This window comes from Mustelus asterias, unplaced genomic scaffold (genome assembly GCF_964213995.1).
Source record: "Mustelus asterias unplaced genomic scaffold, sMusAst1.hap1.1 HAP1_SCAFFOLD_2277, whole genome shotgun sequence".
Classification (NCBI taxonomy): Eukaryota; Metazoa; Chordata; class Chondrichthyes; order Carcharhiniformes; family Triakidae; genus Mustelus; species Mustelus asterias.
Window position 1 is genome coordinate 18,348 of NW_027592222.1, and position 17,959 is coordinate 36,306.

Consider the following 17,959-nt stretch of genomic DNA (forward strand, 5'->3'; position numbering starts at 1 on the left):
GGGGAAAATGGGATTGGAATAGACAGGGGCTGGGTGGCCAGCACACACTCAATGGGCTGAAGGACCTCTCTCGGGGCTGTAAAACTCTACGACTCTATCTATAAAGTAATATACTCTTTAAATGGAGAGAGGTTGGAGAACACAGTGATTCAGAGGGATCACAGTCCAGAGACGCAGCGAGCGATGGGGCGTCGGTCGGACAGAGGTGAAGAGAACAGTACCTCGTCCCCCCTCACCTGCCTCTCTCTCTCTCACGTTCTCCCCTCCCCGTCACTCCCCGTGTGCCGACCCCGGGTAAATGGCAATTCCCCCAGTGACCCGTTTGATCGCAGTCTCTCTCCTTCAATGGGGATGAGAGGAGATAGGATGGCTCGATGGGTCGAAGGACCGCTTTCTGGACTCCATTTTGTAGATAAATTCCTCTTAGGTGAGGGAATCAAAAAAGGTTTATCGCCTGATGAAGGAGCGGCGCTCCGAAAGCTCGTGCTACCAAATAAACCCGTTGGACTTTAACCTGGTGTTGTGAGACTTCTTACTGTGCCCACCCCAATCCAACGCCGGCATCTCCACACCATAAATGGAAAGAGGCTGCAGAAAATGGCGGCAGGGAGGGATTTGCGGATCCTCGTGCATCGGGTGGGTTCAGAGGACCACAGGGAAGGCAAATTGGCCTTTCTTTCCAAGGGAACAGAGTATAAAAATCGGGAAATCTTACTAATACGCAGCCCGAGTTAGACCCCCCCCCCCCGGAATACCGTGAACTGTTTTTGGTTCCCCCTTAACCAAGGAAAGGACAAGTGTGAGGTGATGCATTTTGGAAGGTCTAATACAGATAGGAAATATACAGTAAATGGTTGGTGGATTTGCGGATAGCGATGAGGACCATCAGAGGATACAGCAGGATATAGATCAGTTGGAGACTTGGGCGGAGAGGTGGCAGATGGAGTTTAATCCGGACAAATGAGAGGTAATGCATTTTGGAAGGTCTAATACAGATAGGAAATATACAGTAAATGGCAGAACCCTTAAGAGTATTGATAGGCAGAGGGATCTGGGTGTACAGATACACAGGTCACTGAAAGTGGCAACGCAGGTGGAGAAGGTAGTCAAGAAGGCATACGGCATGCTTGCCTTCATCGGCCGGGGCATTGAGTTTAAAAATTGGCAAGTCATGTTGCAGCTTTATAGAACCTTAGTTAGGCCACACTTGGAATATAGTGTTCAATTCTGGTCGCCACACTACCAGAAGGATGTGGAGGCTTTGGAGAGGGTACAGAAAAGATTTACCAGGATGTTGCCTGGTGTGGAGGGCATTAGCTATGAGGAGAGGTTGGAGAAACTTGGTTTGTTCTCACTGGAACGACGGAGGTTGAGGGGGCGACCTGATAGAAGTCTACAAGATTCTGAGGGACAGAGTGGATAGTCAGAAGCTTTTTCCCCAGGGTGGAAGAGTGAATTACTAGGGGGGAACAGGTTTAAGGTGCGAGGGGCAAGGTTTAAAGGGGATGTACGAGGCAAGTTTTTTTACACAGAGAGTGGTGGGTGCCTGGAACTTGCTGCCGGGGGAGGGAGTGGAAGCGGATACGGTCGTGAGTTTTAAGGGGCGTCTGGACAAATACATGAATAGGATGGGAATAGAGGGATACGGTCCCTGGAAGGGTAGGGGGTTTTAGTTCAGTCGGGGGCAGCATGGTCGGTGCAGGCTTGGAGGGCCGAAGGGCCTGTTCCTGTGCTGTAATATTCTTTGTTCTTTGAAAGATATATCGACGTCGTAGGCAGTCCGGTGAAGGTTCACTAGGCCGGTTCACCAGACTGAAAAAAGCATTCGGCATGCTTGGTTTCATTGGTCAGAACATTGAATACAGGAGTTGGGACGTCTTGTTGAAGTTGTACAAGACATTGGTGAGGCCACACTTGGAATACTGTGTACAGTTCTGGTCACCCTATTATAGAAAGGATATATAGGACGGAGAGAGGGAGAGAGGGTTTGAGTTCAAAACTACTTTCGCCAAGGGTTTCCCCGCACTCAAAGAGAACAAAGTACAGCGCAGGAACAGGCCTTTCGGCCCTCCAAGCCTGTGCTGACCGTGCTGCCCTGCCAAAACTCAAACCGTACGCACTTACAGATTCCGTATCCTTCCATTCCCATCCTATTCATATATCCGTCCAGTTGCCCCTTCATTGCCGCTCTGGTACCTGCTCCACCCACCTCCCCGGGCAGCGCCTTCCAGACACTCACCACCCTCTGTGTCAAGAAAACTTGCCTCGTACATCTCCTCTCAACCTTTCCCCACGCACCTGAACCCTGTGCCCCCTAGTAATTGACTCTTCCACCCTGGGGAAAAAGCTTCTGACTATCCACTCTGTCCCTCAGAATCTTGTAGACTTCTATCAGGTCGCCCCTCAACCTCCGTCGTTCCAGTGAGAACAAACCAAGTTTCTCCAACCTCTCCTCATAGCTAATGCCCTCCATCCCAGGGCAACATCCTGGTAAATCTTTTCTGTACCCTCTCCAAAGCCTCCACATCCTTCTGGTAGTGCGGTGACCAGAATTGAACACTATATTCACAAGTGCGGCCTAACTAAGGTTCTATAAAGCTGCAACATGACTTGCCAATTTTTAAACTCAATGCCCCGGCCGATGAAGGCAAGCATGCCGTATGCCTTCTTGACTACCTTCTCCACCTGCATTGCCACTTTCAGTGACCTGTGTACCTGTACGCCCAGATCCCTCTGCCTATCAATACTCTTAAGGGTTCTGCCATTTACTGTATAATTCCTACATGCATTGGACCTTTCTAAATTCTTGGAAGTGCAGGGTCAGATTAGGACAAGTCAGCATGGATTTAGTAAGGGGAGGTCGTGCCTGACAAACCTGTTAGAGTTCTTTGAAGAGATAACAAATAGGTTAGACCAAGGAGAGCCAATGGATGTTATCTATCTTGACTTCCAAAAGGCCTTTGACAAGGTGCCTCACGGGAGACTGCTGAGTAAAATAAGGGCCCATGGTATTCGAGGCAAGGTACTAACATGGATTGACGATTGGCTGTCAGACAGAAGGCAGGGAGTTGGGATAAAAGGTTCTTTCTCAGAATGGCAACCGGTGACAAGTGGTGTCCCGCAGGGTTCAGTCTTGGGGCCATAGCTGTTCTCTTTATATATTAACGATCTAGATGACGGGACTGGGAGCATTCTGGCCAAGTTTGCCGATGATACAAAGATAGGTGGAGGGGCAGGTAGTATTGAGGAGGTGGGGAGGCTGCAGAAAGATTTAGACAGTTTAGGAGAGTGGTCCAAGAAGTGGCTGATGAAATTCAACGTGGGCAAGTGCGAGGTCTTGCACTTTGGAAAAAAGAATAGAGGCATGGACTATTTTCTGAACGGTGACAAAATTCATAATGCTAAAGTGCAAAGGGACTTGGGAGTCCTAGTCCAGGATTCTCTAAAGGTAAACTTGCAGGTTGAGTCCGTAATTAAGAAAGCAAATGTAATGTTGTCATTTATCTCAAGAGGCTTGGAATACAAAAGCAGGGATGTACTTCTGAGGCTTTATAAAGCACTGGTTAGGCCCCATTTGGAGTACTGTGAGCAATTTTGGGCCCCACACCTCAGGAAGGACATACTGGCACTGGAGCGGGTCCAGCGGAGATTCACACGGATGATCCCAGGAATGGTAGGCCTGACATACGATGAACGTCTGAGGATCGTGGGATTATATTCATTGGAGTTTAGGAGGTTGAGGGGAGATCTAATAGAAACTTACAAGATAATGAACGGCTTAGATAGGATGGACGTAGGGAAGTTGTTTCCATTAGCAGGGGAGACTAGGACACGGGGGCACAGCCTTAGAATAAAAGGGAGTCACTTTAGAACAGAGATGAGGAGAAATTTCTTCAGCCAGAGAGTGGTGGGTCTGTGGAATTCATTGCCACAGAGGGCTGTGGAGGCCGAGACGTTGAGCATCTTCAAGACAGAAATTGATAAATTCTTGATTTCTCGAGGAATTAAGGGCTATGGGGAGAGAGCGGGTAAATGGAGTTGAAATCAACCATGATTGAATGGTGGAGTGGACTCGATGGGCCGAATGGCCTTACTTCCGCTCCTATGTCTTATGGTCTTATGGACCTTCCAAAATTCAAAAGGGTTCAGGTCATGTCTTTGGGGTCAGCTATCGCCAATGCCACTGTACGAGCTCTCAAACTCTCCCCCCCGCGGCTCCCTCTCTCTGGAACTGCCCTCGCCGCACCGGGCAAGGCTGTATGTAACCATTTCCGGGTCGACTACAACCTGCCCCGTGGGGCACGCAGGAGTGACGGGGAGGGGGAACGTGAGAGAGAGAGAGGCGGGTGAGGGGGAACGAGACGCAGAGGTTTTCCCTTCACCTCCATCCGACCATAAGACATAGGAGCAGAATTAGGCCACTCGGCCAATCTGCTCCGCCATTCAATCATGGCTGATATTATTCTCATCCCCCATTCTCCTGCCTTTTCCCCGTAACCCCTGATCCCCTTATTAATCAAGAACCTATCTATCTCTGTCTTAAAGACACTCAATGACCTGGCCTCCACAGCCTTCTGCGGCAAAGACTTCCACAGATTCACCACTCTCATTTTCCGATCAGGGCCAGTGTGATCTCCTGGACTCGTTTCGATCGCCACAGGGGGTCGGAGAGGAATTTCCCAGATTTTCTTTTCCCCATATTGGCCCTGGGGTTTTCACTCTGGGTTTTCGCCTCTCCCTGGAGATCACATGGTCTGGAATGGGGGGGGTGGGGGTGAGTTAATAGGTTGTGATGAACAAAGCATCGTAGCTGTGAGGGACAGCTCGGTGGATAGGATATTAGGATGTAGATAGGCTGGAAAATTGGGCGGGGATCCTGGATTCAGGATTCAATCCTGGACCGGGGAGCGGCGCGGGCTTCCTGTGCTGTATTGTTCTTTGTTCTTTGTTCTCTGGCTGAAGAAATTCCTCCTCATCTCTGTTTCAAAGGGTCGTCCCTTTAGCCTGAGGTTGTGCCCTCTGGTTCTAGCTTTTCCCACCAGTGGAAACATCCTCTCCGCGTCCACTCTATCCAGGCCTCGCAGTATCCTGTAAGTTTCAATAAGATCCCCTCCCTCATCCTTCTAAACTCCAACGAGTACAGACCCAGAGTCCTCAACCCGTTCCTCATACGACAAGCTCTTCATTCCAGGGATCATTCTTGTGAACCTCCTCTGGACCCTTTCCGAGGCCCAGCACATCCTTCCTTAGATACGGGGCCCAAAACTGCGCACAATACTCCAAATGGTGTCTGACCAGAGCCTTATACAGCCTCAGAAGTCCATCCCTGCTCTTGTATTCTAGCCCTCTCGACATGAATGCTAACATTGCATTTGCCTTCCTAACTGCCGACTGAACCTGCACATTAACCTGAAGAGAATCTTGAACAAGGACTCCCAAGTCCCTTTGTGCTTCTGACTTCCTAAGCATTTCCCTGATGCCCCATCGCTCGCTGCATCTCTGGACTGTGATCCCTCTGAATTATTGCGTTCTCCAGCCTCTCTCCATTTAAAGAGTATACTACTTTATAAATGGAGAGAGTCGTCGAGTTTTACAGCCCCGAGAGAGGCCCTTCAGCCCATCAAGTGTATGCTGGCCATCCATCTATCCCAATCCCATTTTCCCCAGCACTTGATCCCGTGGCCCTGTGCGTAATGGCGTTTCCAAGTGCTCATCTAAACACTTGTAAATTGTTTTTAGAGTTCCTGCTTCTATTCAAGTGCTCATCTAAACACTTGTAAATTGTTGTTAGAGTTCCTGCTTCTATTCAAGTGCTCATCTAAACACTTGTAAATTGTTGTTAGAGTTCCCATCTCTATCACCCCCTGAACAAAGAACAAAGAACAGTACAGCACAGGAAACAGGCCCTTCGGCCCTCCAAGCCTGTGCCGCTCCTTGGTCCAACTAGACCAATCGTTTGTATCCCTCCATTCCCAGGCTGCTCCTGTGACTATCCAGGTAAGTCTTAAACGATGTCAGCGTGCCTGCCTCCACCACCCTACTTGGCAGCGCATTCCAGGCCCCCACCACCCTCTGTGTAAAAAACATCCCTCTAATATCGGAGTTATACTTCGCCCCTCTCACCTTGAGCCCGTGACCCCTCGTGATCGTCACTTCTGATCTGGGAAAAAGCTTCCCACCGTTCACCCTATCTATCCCCTTCATAATCTTGTACACCTCTATTAGATCTCCCCTCATTCTCCGTCTTTCCAGGGAGAACAAGCCCAGTTTACCCAATCTCTCCTCATAACTAAGCCCTTCCATACCAGGCAACATCTTGGTAAACCTTCTCTGCACTCTCTCTAACGCCTCCACGTCCTTCTGGTAGTGCGGCGACCAGAACTGGACGCAGTACTCCAAGTGTGGCCTAACCGGCGTTCTATACAGCTGCATCATCAGACTCCAGCTTTTATACTCTATACCCCGTCCTATAAAGGCAAGCATACCATATGCCTTCTTCACCACCTTCTCCACCTGTGTTGCCACCTTCAAGGATTTGTGGACTTGCACACCCAGGTCCCTCTGTGTTTCTATACTCTTGATGACTCTGCCATTTATTGTATGGCAAATGGAGTTTAACCCTGATAAATGTGAGGTGATTCATTTTGGTAGGACTAATTTAAATGTGGATTACAGGGTCAAAGGTAGGGTTCTGAAGACTGTGGAGGAACAGAGAGATCTTGGGGTCCATATCCACAGATCTCTAAAGGTTGCCACTCAAGTGGATAGAGCTGTGAAGAAGGCCTATAGTGTGTTAGCTTTTATTAACAGGGGGTTGGAGTTTAAGAGCCGTGGGGTTATGCTGCAACTGTACAGGACCTTGGTGAGACCACATTTGGAATATTGTGTGCAGTTCTGGTCACCTCACTATAAGAAGGATGTGGAAGCGCTGGAAAGAGTGCAGAGGAGATTTACCAGGATGCTGCCTGGTTTGGAGGGTAGGTCTTATGAGGAAAGGTTGAGGGAGCTAGGGCTGTTCTCTCTGGAGCGGAGGAGGCTGAGGGGAGACTTAATAGAGGTTTATAAAATGATGAAGGGGGTAGATAGAGTGAACGTTCAAAGACTATTTCCTCGGGTGGATTACAAGGGGGCATAACTATAGGGTTCGTGGTGGGAGATATAGGAAGGATATCAGAGTTGGTTCTTTACGCAGAGAGTGGTTGGGGTGTGGAATGGACTGCCTGCAGTGATAGTGGAGTCAGACACTTTAGGAACATTTAAGCGGTTATTGGATAGGCACATGGAGCACACCAGGATGATAGGGAGTGGGATAGCTTGATCTTGGTTTCAGATAAAGCTCGGCACAACATCGTGGGCCGAAGGGCCTGTTCTGTGCTCTACTGTTCTATGTTCTATAACTCCTCCCTACATTATTTCTTCCAAAATGCATCACTTTGCATTTATCCGGATTAAATTCCATCTGCCACCTCTCCGCCCAATTTTCCAGCAAGTCCAGCCATCTTCGTGTCATCCGTTGGAGATTTTCTTCAGAGACTTGCATTAAACTGACTCAGCTCATACAAAGACTCGCAGAGACAGTATTTCTGGTTGAAGATGTTCCTTTCTTTCCCAGGCTTAGTTCAACGCAGTGAGGGAGAACAGTCTTGGTTGGTGTTCCAATATCACTCTAAAATTACATCACTCTCAATATCACAATTATACAGTTTTCAACAGTCTTTTACCCGCCCTCTCTGCTCACCCCAGCCGATCATTATTACTACGGGTTATTTATCATGGCCAATAACATTATTTACTCTCCAATAGCATGGGGCTACGTGAATTCATGGATTTTTGAAGGCCTCTCTCTCTGTCATTTAGCTCCTTTTTATCGGGAAACTGACCGATTTTTGATTCTGATTTGATTTATTGTCACGTGTATTGGGATACAGTGAAAAGTATTGTTTCTTGTACACTCGACAGACAAAGCATACCGTTCATAGAGTACAGAGCGGAGAAGGAAAAGGATTTGATTTATTATTGTCATGTGTATTGGGATACAGTGAAAAGTATTGTTTCTCGCGCGCGATACAGACAAAGCATACCGTTCATAGAGAAGGAAAGGAGAGGGTGTAGAATGTAGTGTTACAGTCATAGCTAGGGTGTAGAGAAAGATCAAATTAATGCGAGGTAGGTCCATTCAAAAGTCTGACAGCAGCAGGGAAGAAGCTGTTCTTGAGTCGGTCGGTACGTGACCTCAGACTTTTGTATCTTTTTCCCCGACGGAAGAAGGTGGAAGAGAGAATGTCCGGGGGTGCGTTGGGGGGGGTCCTTGATTATGCCGGCTGCTTTTCCCCGAGGCAGCGGGAAGTGGAGACGGAGTCAATGGATGGGAGGCTGGGGTTTGCGTGATGGGACTGGGCTACATTCACGACCCTTTGTAGTTCCTTGCGGTCTTGGGCAGAGCAGGAGCCCCAGACCGAGCTGTGATACAACCCGGAAAGGATGCTTTCTATGGGGCATCTGTAAAAGTTGGTGAGAGTCGGAGCTGACATGCCGAATTTCCTTCGCCTCCTGAGAAAGAGGAAGCATTGGTGGGGCTTTCTTAACTATAGTGTCGGCGTGGGGGGGACCAGGACAGGTTGTCGGTGACCTGGACTTCTAAAAACTCGGAGGCTCTCGACCATTTCTACTTCGTCCCCTTGGAAACTATCGGGAAATCTCCGAGCAACCTCTTATCGGGAGACTGCAGTCAGTGTCTGGAATCCAGAATGTTCAGAAATGCACGTCAAAATTCTCGAACAGTGGTTATATGTGTCTCTGTGCAAATGGGGAGCTTTGTAAGATATATTCCAGGCACTTCATTCCAAATTAATCCACGCTGATTTGTTCGTCTTTTAATCCCAGGTTATGCTGAACCCCCCTCTTACACACCCTTTCAGGCAGTGAGTTCCAGGCTCCCATCACCCTTTGGGTGAAAAAGCTTCTCCTCAAATCCCCTCTAAATCTCCTGTCCCTGACTATAAATCTATTCCCCCCCCGCTTCCTGGCTATTGACCCCTCTGCTAAAGGGGACAAGTTTCTTCCGAGCTAACTTATTTATGTCCCTCAGAACTTTATACATCCATATACACGCTCGCGGTGACAATGGATATGGAGCCAATGCCTTTGTGTAAATATATATTTTAATACACTCAGTGTACATCTATCATGTTATTATTACAGGACAATGATTTAGTTTCTGATTCTTTGGCGCAGAGAAATAGTTTCTGTACAAAATAAAACATACATTAATGAGAGATGGGTGGAGGCTGGGCAGGAGTTGAGCCGGCTGCCACGCGCTTCACTGCATCGCTTTGTCACGACAGATTGTTCCCTTCGCTGCGTTATTCCCACCGCTCATGCCTGACCCCATACCTCCGCATCCCAGATCTCCCCCCCCCCCCCCCCGTTGCTCCCAGGAGATCCCGTGACAATTACGCACCCCCCCGCCGCGCACCCAGACCTCCCCATGACCCTCACGCCCACGCAATCACGCTCCCTCAATCACTCCCCTTCCTTCCGACAATCACTCCCACAATTGCTCCCGGGATTAGCCTGCCTCTCCGCCCTCCTGCCATCGCTCCCCGTCTCCGATCACCCCCCCCCCCCCCCCCCCCCCGCCGCCCCCCTCCTCGGGGACCCCAGGCCGGCTCACTCCTGCTTATCCCGCTGCCGTTGCCAGCTGCTGTTCAGGTGGACCAGGCGCTTGTAGTTGAGGAGGAACAGGAGGCCATTCAGGGCGTAGGTTGTAACACACACCAGGCAGAAGTCGTGCAGCACGAGGAACAGTACGTAGGCGAGGTACAGCGACCCGGCCAGCGAGACGACCGAGGAGGCAGCGAGGGCGATGGCTGCCATGGCGCTGTCTGTCAGACCTGGCGGAGGGGAATGGAGGAGTTAGAGAGAGAGCAACACAGTGAAAACCCGGCGCGGACTCCCGGCTATTAACACCCTGACTGGTGTCTCTCAGTCCCCTCTCTCTCTCTCAGGGAGATATCTGTACCCTGACTGGTGTCTCTCAGTCCCCTCTCTCTCTCTCTCAGGGAGATATCTGTACACTGACTGGTGTCTCTCAGTCCCCTCTCTCTCTCAGGGAGATATCTGTACACTGACTGGTGTCTCTCAGTCCCCTCTCTCTCTCTCAGGGAGATATCTGTACACTGACTGGTGTCTCTCAGTCACCTCTCTCTCTCTCTCAGGGAGATATCTGTACACTGACTGGTGTCTCTCAGTCACCTCTCTCTCTCTCTCTCTCAGGGAGATAGCTGTACACTGACTGGTGTCTCTCAGTCCTCTCTCTCTCTCAGGGAGATATCTGTACACTGACTGGTGTCTCTCAGTCCTCCCTCTCTCTCAGGGAGATATCTGTACACTGACTGGTGTCTCTCAGTCCCCCCCCTCTCTCTCTCAGGGAGATATCTGTACACTGACTGGTGTCTCTCAGTCCCCTCTCTCTCAGGGAGATATCTGTACACTGACTGGTGTCTCTCAGTCCCCCCTCTCTCTCTCTCTCAGGGAGATATCTGTACACTGACTGGTGTCTCTCAGTCCCCCCACTCTCTCTCTCTCAGGGAGATATCTGTACACTGACTGGTGTCTCTCAGTCCCCTCTCTCTCTCTCAGGGAGATATCTGTACACTGACTGGTGTCTCTCAGTCCCCTCTCTCTCTCTCAGGGAGATATCTGTACACTGACTGGTGTCTCTCAGTCCCCCCTCTCTCTCTCTCTCAGGGAGATATCTGTACACTGACTGGTGTCTCTCAGTCCCCTCTCTCTCTCTCAAGGAGATATCTGTACACTGACTGGTGTCTCCCAGTCCTCTCTCTCTCAGGGAGATATCTGTACACTGACTGGTGTCTCTCAGTCCTCTCTCTCTCTCTCTCTCAGGGAGATACCTGTACACTGACTGGTGTCTCTCAGTCCCCTCTCTCTCTCTCAGGGAGATATCTGTACACTGACTGGTGTCTCTCAGTCCCCCCCCTCTCTCTCTCAGGGAGATATCTGTACACTGACTGGTGTCTCTCAGTCCCCTCTCTCTCTCTCTCAGGGAGATATCTGTACACTGACTGGTGTCTCTCAGTCCCCCCTCTCTCTCTCTCTCAGGGAGATATCTGTACACTGACTGGTGTCTCTCAGTCCCCCCTCTCTCTCTCTCTCAGGGAGATATCTGTACACTGACTGGTGTCTCTCAGTCCCCTCTCTCTCTCTCTCAGGGAGATATCTGTACACTGACTGGTGTCTCTCAGTCCTCTCTCTCTCTCTCTCTCTCAGGGAGATACCTGTACACTGACTGGTGTCTCTCAGTCCCCTCTCCCTCTCTCAGGGAGATATATGTACACTGACTGGTGTCTCTCAGTCCTCTCTCTCTCTCTCTCAGGGAGATACCTGTACACTGACTGGTGTCTCTCAGTCCTCTCTCTCTCTCTCTCTCTCTCTCTCTCAGGGAGATATCTGTCCACTGACTGGTGTCTCCCAGTCCTCTCTCCCTCTCTCTCAGGGAGATATCTGTACACTGACTGGTGTCTCTCAGTCCTCTCTCTCTCTCTCTCAGGGAGATACCTGTGCACTGACTGGTGTCTCTCAGTCCCCTCTCTCTCTCTCAGGGAGATATCTGTACACTGACTGGTGTCTCTCAGTCCTCTCTCTCTCTCTCAGGGTGATATCTGTACACTGACTGGTGTCTCTCAGTCCCCTCTCTCTCACTCAGGGAGATATCTGTACACTGACTGGTGTCACTCAGTCCTCTCTCTCTCTCTCTCAGGGAGATATCTGTACACTGACTGGTGTCTCTCAGTCCTCTCTCTCTCTCTCTCAGGGAGATATCTGTACACTGACTGGTGTCTCTCAGTTCTCTCTCTCTCTCTCTCAGGGAGATATCTGTACACTGACTGGTGTCTCTCAGTCCTCTCTCTCTCTCTCTCTCTCAGGGAGATATCTGTACACTGACTGGTGTCTCTCAGTCCTCTCTCTCTCTCAGGGAGATATCTGTACACTGACTGGTGTCTCTCAGTCCCCTCTCTCTCTCTCTCTCAGGGAGATATCTGTATACTGACTGGTGTCTCTCAGTCCTCTCTCTCTCTCTCAGGGAGATATCTGTACACTGACTGGTGTCTCTCAGTCCTCTCTCTCTCTCAGGGAGATATCTGTACACTGACTGGTGTCTCTCAGTCCCCTCTCTCTCTCAGGGAGATACCTGTACACTGACTGGTGTCTCTCAGTCCCCTCTCTCTCACTCAGGGAGATATCTGTACACTGACTGGTGTCTCTCAGTCCTCTCTCTCTCTCTCAGGGAGATATCTGTACACTGACTGGTGTCTCTCAGTCCTCTCTCTCTCTCAGGGAGATATCTGTACACTGACTGGTGTCTCTCAGTCCTCTCTCTCTCTCTCAGGGAGATATCTGTACACTGACTGGTGTCTCTCAGTCCTCTCTCTCTCTCAGGGAGATATCTGTACACTGACTGGTGTCTCTCAGTCCCCTCTCTCTCTCTCAGGGAGATATCTGTACACTGACTGGTGTCTCTCAGTCCTCTCCCTCTCTCTCAGGGAGATATCTGTACACTGACTGGTGTCTCTCAGTCCCCTTTCTCTCTCTCTCAGGGAGATATCTGTACACTGACTGGTGTCTCTCAGTCCTCTCCCTCTCTCTCAGGGAGATATCTGTACACTGACTGGTGTCTCTCAGTCCCCTTTCTCTCTCTCTCAGGGAGATATCTGTACACTGACTGGTGTCTCTCAGCCCTCTCTCTCTCTCAGGGAGATATCTGTACACAGACTGGTGTCTCTCAGTCCCCTCTCTCTCTCTCAGGGAGATATCTGTTCACTGACTGGTGTCTCTCAGTCCTCTCTCTCTCTCAGGGAGATATCTGTACACTGACTGGTGTCTCTCAGTCCCCTCTCTCTCTCTCAGGGAGATCTCTGTACACTGACTGGTGTCTCTCAGTCCCCCCTCTCTCTCTCTCAGGGAGATATCTGTACACTGACTGGTGTCTCTCAGTCCCCTCTCCCTCTCTCTCTCTCTCAGGGAGATATCTGTACACTGACTGGTGTCTCTCAGTCCCCCTCTCTCTCTCAGGGAGATAGCTGTACACTGACTGGTGTCTCTCAGTCCCCTTTCTCTCTCTCTCAGGGAGATATCTGTACACTGACTGGTGTCTCTCAGTCCTCTCTCTCTCTCTCAGGGAGATATCTGTACACAGACTGGTGTCTCTCAGTCCCCTCTCTCTCTCTCAGGGAGATATCTGTTCACTGACTGGTGTCTCTCAGTCCTCTCTCTCTCTCTCAGGGAGATATCTGTGCACTGTCTGGTGTCTCTCAGTCCCCTCTCTCTCTCAGGGAGATATCTGTACACTGACTGGTGTCTCTCAGTCCCCTCTCTCTCTCTCAGGGAGATATCTGTACACTGACTGGTGTCTCTCAGTCCCCTCTCTCTCTCAGGGAGATATCTGTACACTGACTGGTGTCTCTCAGTCCTCTCTCTCTCTCAGGGAGATATCTGTACACTGACTGGTGTCTCTCAGTCCCCCCTCTCTCTCAGGGAGATATCTGTACACTGACTGGTGTCTCTCAGTCCCCTCTCTCTCTCAGGGAGATATCTGGACACTGACTGGTGTCTCTCAGTCCCCTCTCTCTCTCAGGGAGATATCTGTACACTGACTGGTGTCTCTCAGTCCCCTCTCTCTCTCTCTCTCAGGGAGATATCTGTACACTGACTGGTGTCTCTCAGTCCCCTCTCTCTCTCTCTCAGGGAGATATCTGTACACTGACTGGTGTGTCTCAGTCCCCTCTCTCTCAGGGAGATATCTGTGCACTGACTGGTGTCTCTCAGTCCCCTCTCTCTCTCTCTCTCAGGGAGATATCTGTACACTGACTGGTGTCTCTCAGTCCCCTCTCTCTCTCTCAGGGAGATATCTGTACACTGACTGGTGTCTCTCAGTCCTCTCTCTCTCTCTCTCTCAGGGAGATATCTGTACACTGACTGGTGTCTCTCAGTCCCCTCTCTCTCTCAGGGAGATATCTGTACACTGACTGGTGTCTCTCAGTCCCCTCTCTCTCTCTCAGGGAGATATCTGTACACTGACTGGTGTCTCTCAGTCCCCTCTCTCTCTCTCAGGGAGATATCTGTACCCTGACTGGTGTCTCTCAGTCCCCCCCCTCTCTCTCTCAGGGAGATATCTGTACCCTGACTGGTGTCTCTCAGTCCCCTCTCTCTCTCTCAGGGAGATATCTGTACACTGACTGGTGTCTCTCAGTCCCCTCACTCTCTCTCTCTCAGGGAGATATCTGTACACTGACTGGTGTCTCTCAGTCCCCTCTCTCTCTCTCTCTCAGGGAGATATCTGTACACTGACTGGTGTCTCTCAGTCCTCTCTCTCTCTCTTAGGGAGATATCTGTACACTGACTGGTGTCTCTGAGTCTCTCTCCTGCACCCAACTCGATTCCGACAGAGCCGCGAGATTGAGGTAACCTTTCTTACTGAGGAGAACTTGCAGGAGATAGAAGATGACTCCGTACACGCCGTTGGGCTGATTTAACACGCTATCATGTCCGAAGATCCCTCCTAGGAGTCCGAATCCTCGGCCCCACCTGGAACAGAGAGAGCCATGATGCAAAATTGGGTCGAGCAATTGTAGATTATAGCAAGTATGTCTCTGGTTGCTAACTATTGTTGCCAAACTGGGTGAAGTAATTGTAGATTGGGGAGGTAAGAAGTTAAAATTTGGTGTCTGTAAAATTGCAAAATGCTACGGGGGGGGGAGAGCATCGCGTGGTCCCTTCAAAAGGTGGTGTTTTCTCTGTGCTTAGAGGTTTAAAATGCAAGTACACAGAGAACCCAAACTGAAACATTCGTATCGAAGGCCGAACGGCAGGGTTACCAAGACAACAGGCTTCTGAATTTAGCCAATCAATTTGAATCAGGCACTTAGATACCAAGAACCTATTAAATTTAAACCTGATGGATTTGAGAACCGAGGACCAATCCTATTGTGGAAAATATTGATATGTCATCACAGGTATAGAAGAGGGACAGTGGGACAAAAAGGAGAGAGCGACTGCCCCCTCCTCGAGATAATTACACCCGAGCTGTGACTGTAACACTACATTCTGCACTCTCGTTTCCTTCTCTATGAACGGTATGCTTTGTCTGTATAGCGCGCAAGGAACAATACTTTTCACCGTATCCCAATACACGTGACAATAATAAATCAAATCAAATCAAATCAACTCACAGCTCTCAACAGGTTTATTTGTATGCCCTGTCTGAGAGCAGATTTCCACTCCATCTGACGAAGGAGCAGCGCTCCGAAAGCTAATGGCATTTGCTACCAAATAAACCTGGTGGACTTTAACCTGGTGTTGTGAAAACTCTTACTGTGTTTACCCCAGTCCAACGCTGGCATCTCCACATCATCACTGACAGGGGCCAGGGACACGGCTGTCCCAGCAGCAGCAGTGCTGGAAGATCGTACAGGCGGGAGGTGGGGGGGGGTTGGGGGGGGGGGGGGGGCGGGGGAGACATTAGGGAAACGCTGGCCTCACTCCGGTAGCATCCCGCCCAATACAAGAACACAGGCGAACAGGAAAGATGCTCTGTCTCCCCAATCCGTCATGCCTTTGCCCTCTGTGCAAACACCACCCGCCAATTAGAGCACAGTTACAGCCCCAGAGGCCATTCAGCCTGTGCCGGTCCTTTCCTACCCCCTCGGCTGACGTACCCACTCCCTCCGCGACTCCCTCTGTGTCTCCCCCACACTCTGGGACAGCGCCGTTCCAGATCCTAACCCCTCGCTGTGTGAATCTGCCTCCCCCACACTCTGGGACAGCGCCGTTCCAGATCCTAACCCCTCGCTGTGTGAATCTGCCTCCCCCACACTCTGGGACAGCGCCGTTCCAGATCCTAACCCCTCGCTGTGTGAATCTGCCTCCCCCACACTCTGGGACAGCGTCGTTCCAGATCCTAACCACTCGCTGTGTGAATCCGCCTCCCCCACACTCTGGGACAACGCCGTTCCAGATCCTAACCTCTCGCTGTGTGAATCTGCCTCCCCCACACTCTGGGACAGCGCCGTTCCAGATCCTAACCACTCGCTGTGTGAATCTACCTCCCCCACACTCTGGGACAGCGTCGTTCCAGATCCTAACCACTCGCTGTGTGAATCTGCCTCCCCCACACTCTGGGGCAGCGCCGTTCCAGATCCTAACCACTCGCTGTGTGAATCTGCCACCCCCACACTCTGGGACAGCGCCGTTCCAGATCCTAACCACTCGCTGTGTGAATCTGCCTCCCCCACACTCTGGGATGGCGCCGTTCCAGATCCTAACCACTCACTGTGTGAATCTGCCCACCCCCACACTCTGGGGCAGCGCCGTTCCAGATCCTAACCACTCACTGTGTGAATCTGCCCACCCCCACACTCTGGGACAGCGCCGTTCCAGATCCTAACCCCTCGCTGTGTGAATCTGCCTCCCCCGCACTCTGGGGCAGCGCCGTTCCAGATCCTCACCACTCGCTGTGTGAATCTGCCTCCCCCACACTGTTGGGGGGGGAGGGTCAATGCTGAGGGAGCGCCGCACTGTTGGAGGGTCAGTGCGGAGGGTCCTGGAGTTTGCGTCATGGGCTGTGGATCCACTTGGGGGGTGGTGAAAGGCTATATATAAATGAAATCAGATTTTTGTGATAAATCAGATTTTGGAAGGTGAAATTTAAAAAAATAAAAGTAGAATTGTTTTGGGTATAAACTGAGTCATTTGTTTTTGATTGCCGACAAATTTAACGAAAAAAATAACATTTTGGGTTAAAATAGGACATCTTTAGCGCCTGTTTAGCGCACAGGAGTGGTGGAAGGGGGCGGGACTTGTCCAGGCTTTCGCCCTGCATGCTGATTGGGCGGGATGGACATTGACAGGCAGCCGCCTCGCCCAATCGCGCGCGGCAGGCGGCGGTGACGGGTTGGGCCCTGCGGGGAGGTTGGCCAATGGGAGCGCGGGATTGGCCTTGACTGACGGGCGGGCAGTCCAATGGGATGTGCGCGACGGAGGGGGGGGCGGGCCCCCGACACGGCGCTGAGAGCCGATTGGACGGGGAGGTGGGTTACAGTGGCTGATGGGCGGGCCGGCCGTCCAATGGGGGCGCCGAGATGTCCCCCCGCGTGAGGGGCGGGTGGACATGACGTGTGTGGGCGGGTCGCCGGCGCTTGACCAATAGGACACTGGGGATGGAGCGAACAATGGGTAACAGGCAGGCGGGTCAGCCAATAGGGGAACGGGTATCCGGGGCCGCGTGGCAGACGCCGCCCAGTAGGATAGGAGGGCGGGACATAGACAATGATTGACGGACCGGCCGGCCAATCGAAGAGAGGAGGCGGCAGGCTGCGTGGCGGGGATGAACCAATAGAGAGCAGGGGGGGGGCGGGACAGGGGCTTGAGTGGCGGCTGGGGGAACCAATAGGAGAGCTGGGCGGGCAAAACAGGGGCAGCCAATGGGAAGGGACCGGCGAGAGGGCGGGACCAGAGAGGTCTGAGTGGCAGCGGCGGGGGCCAATCGGATCGCGGGGGCTCGGCGCGGCGGCCAATGGGAAGGCAGGGGGCGGGAGCAGGGCAGTTGATGGACAGGCGGGCGGTCCAATGGGAGCGGGGCAGGGGGGCGGGACCCCCCATGAGGAGGAGGAGGAGGAGGCGGCGCCATGGCCGCTTTCTCACCGGGAGGTGAAGACTTTGGAGCAGCTGACGGACTCGCTGATGTCGCACATGGCGCGGTAGGTCGCGTCCCGCTCCTTGGAGCTCTCGACGTGGAAGGCGTAGAGCGAGAGCGCCAGGCCCAGGCCGCAGGCCAGCCAGCGGGCCCGGCTCTCCCAGCTCGGCGCCGCTGCCGCCGCCGCCATCTTGCTGAAGGGCGTCCCGCGAACCAGGCTGGAGGCGGCGCCGTGACGTCACCGCGCAG

General features: G+C 51.7%; 1 protein-coding gene across 2 annotated transcripts; it reads right to left on the reverse strand.

The window, feature by feature from the left end:
• Positions 1-8,369: 8,369 nt before the first annotated feature.
• Positions 8,370-17,959, reverse strand: LOC144489529 (vitamin K epoxide reductase complex subunit 1-like protein 1). Of its 2 annotated transcripts, none has more exons than XM_078207397.1 (3): positions 17,719-17,959; positions 14,537-14,604; positions 8,370-9,893 (listed from the first exon to the last, which is right to left on the reverse strand). In XM_078207397.1, the coding sequence occupies exons 1-3, from the start codon at positions 17,898-17,900 to the stop codon at positions 9,670-9,672; spliced, it is 474 nt and encodes a 157-aa protein (XP_078063523.1). In that variant the 5' UTR covers positions 17,901-17,959; the 3' UTR covers positions 8,370-9,669. The 2 variants fall into 2 exon arrangements, with proteins under 2 accessions (XP_078063523.1, XP_078063522.1); XM_078207396.1 differs by having other exon boundaries at positions 9,462-9,893; positions 14,495-14,604; positions 17,719-17,934.